Genomic DNA, 1,829 nt, shown 5'->3' with positions numbered 1-1,829 from the left:
CCCCGCTCCCCTCCCCTCCCCTCCCCCCGCCCGGATCCAAATTTAGGTCCCGGCGCAGGAAACGGCTGCGCCCCGCCAGGCTGCGCGGACAGAGCGGGGAGCACCCCGCCAACCCAGCACCTAGCACCCAGCACCCCGGCAACGCAGCACCCGGCACCCCGCCAACCCAGCACCCGGCACCCCGCACCCCGCCAACCCAGCACCCCGGCAACCCAGCACGCGGCACCCCGCCAACCCAGCACCCGGCACCCCGGCAACGCAGTACCCGGCACCCCGCCAACCCAGCACCCGGCACCCCGCGGTCGGGCCGGGGCGGGCGGCGCCGGATTCCCCGGACTCTGCACAGCGGCTTCCCCAGCCCCCCGAGTCCTCCGGGACCCCGGACCCCCGCTCACCCTGTCCGTGTGCAAAGGCTCCCAGCAGCCCGAGGACCAGCAGCCCCAGAGCCGCCCCGCGCGCCATGCTGCCCTTTGTGGCCGAGCGAGCCCGGTCCACACCCGCGGGTTGGGTGGGGTCAGGGCGGTGCTGGCGCTTTAGGAGCTCGGTGTCGGGAAGTGGGAGCGGCTGAGAGCCCGGGGCGGGGCCGTGCGCACGTAGCGCAGCAGATGGGGCGGGGCTCGGGGGGGTGGAGGACCCGGGTGAGAACAGGACTCGCCCCTCCCCCATGTGCTCCCACATCAGCTACACACTCGCCGCTAACCAGAGCCGCAGCGCTAAGGACCGAGCACCAGCACCCAAGCACTCTGACCCCCCCCCACGCGCCTCCCCAGAGTCCAGAGCGCGGACCTGGAAAACATCCCGACCATCGCTGTGCTGAGAAAACCCACGTGTGCGAATCGCCCAGCATGCGCCGCGGTCACCCCAGGACCTTGGGGCGCCCAGCGGTGGGACTGAGCTCAGCACCTTGTCCTCAGTCTCGGCTGCAAACACACCCCGCGCCACTGGCCCGTTCCTGTTTGCGCCGGATGGTCGTGTTTGGTGGACCGGCTTCTCCCTGCGCGCTCGGTGAGTACCCGGCTCGCTGCGCACAATTCCCCGTTCTGCCCGAAGGCCCCGTGTGGTGCTGGGACAGAGTCCCCCGGGAGGACAGAAGACGGTGGTCGTGCGGACCAGGGACGCCGAGGCGGTTTCCCCGCCACCACCACGTTGCTTCTTCCTCGCGTGCGTCACGGCTGCGTGCGGCGCCGCCACGGCCACGTTCACGCCAGAGGGTCTCGGACTGCGGCAGAGCGGTGGGTGGGAGGGACTGAGCCTCCGGGACAGCACTTCCTGCATCAGTGCGGAGGGGGAGGGAGGGAGAGTGGACGGGGAGGGGGACGGATGGTGACGGTGATGATGATGGTGCTGACGGTGGTGATGGTGGTGAAGGTGGACAGTGCTCAGGTGCCTGGGTGGACTCAGTCAATGACGGCTCGGCCTTCAGTGCTGACTGTGCACCAAGGCACTGACATCTTTAATGCCTTCTTTTGCCCTAATGGGATAGTGCCGTGTCTGTCAATATGGAAAGTTCCAGAAGGGCCCCTGACAGGAGGCCTCTGTGCACCATGTCTGTTTGGGAAACAGATGCCACGTGGAAGAGGTCCCCTGCGAAAAAGATCGGGTGCTGGGGCAGCAGTTAGGGTGCTGGGGTAGGAGTTAGGGAGCTGGGGCAGCAGTTAGGGAGCTGGGGTAGGAGTTAGGGAGCTGGGGCAGGAGTTAGGGAGCTGGGGCAGGAGTTAGGGAGCTGGGGCAGGAGTTAGGGTGCTGGGGTAGCAGTTAGGGAGCTGGGGTAGGAGTTAGGGTGCTGGGGTAGCAGTTAGGGAGCTGGGGTAGGAGTTAGGGAGCTGGGG

The 1,829-nt window shown here is 68.1% G+C and overlaps 1 protein-coding gene across 3 annotated transcripts in view; it reads right to left on the bottom strand.

Annotated features, from left to right (window-relative positions):
• Positions 1 to 681, bottom strand: part of Cd99 (CD99 molecule (Xg blood group)) — a 10,781-nt gene extending 10,100 nt beyond the window's left edge. For all 3 annotated transcript variants that reach the window (XM_029556123.1, XM_029556124.1, XM_029556125.1), the window contains exon 1: positions 396 to 681. In XM_029556123.1, coding sequence (XP_029411983.1) covers positions 396 to 678 — 283 coding nt within the window. In that variant the 5' untranslated portion in view covers positions 679 to 681. The remainder of the gene's footprint in view (positions 1 to 395) is intronic.
• Between the last annotated feature and the right edge of the window lie 1,148 nt (positions 682 to 1,829).

The sequence above is a fragment of the Nannospalax galili genome, unplaced genomic scaffold (assembly GCF_000622305.1).
Source record: "Nannospalax galili isolate Female #2095 unplaced genomic scaffold, S.galili_v1.0 scaffold3027, whole genome shotgun sequence".
NCBI lineage: Eukaryota > Metazoa > Chordata > Mammalia > Rodentia > Spalacidae > Nannospalax > Nannospalax galili.
This window is presented reverse-complemented; position numbering and strand designations above follow the sequence as displayed.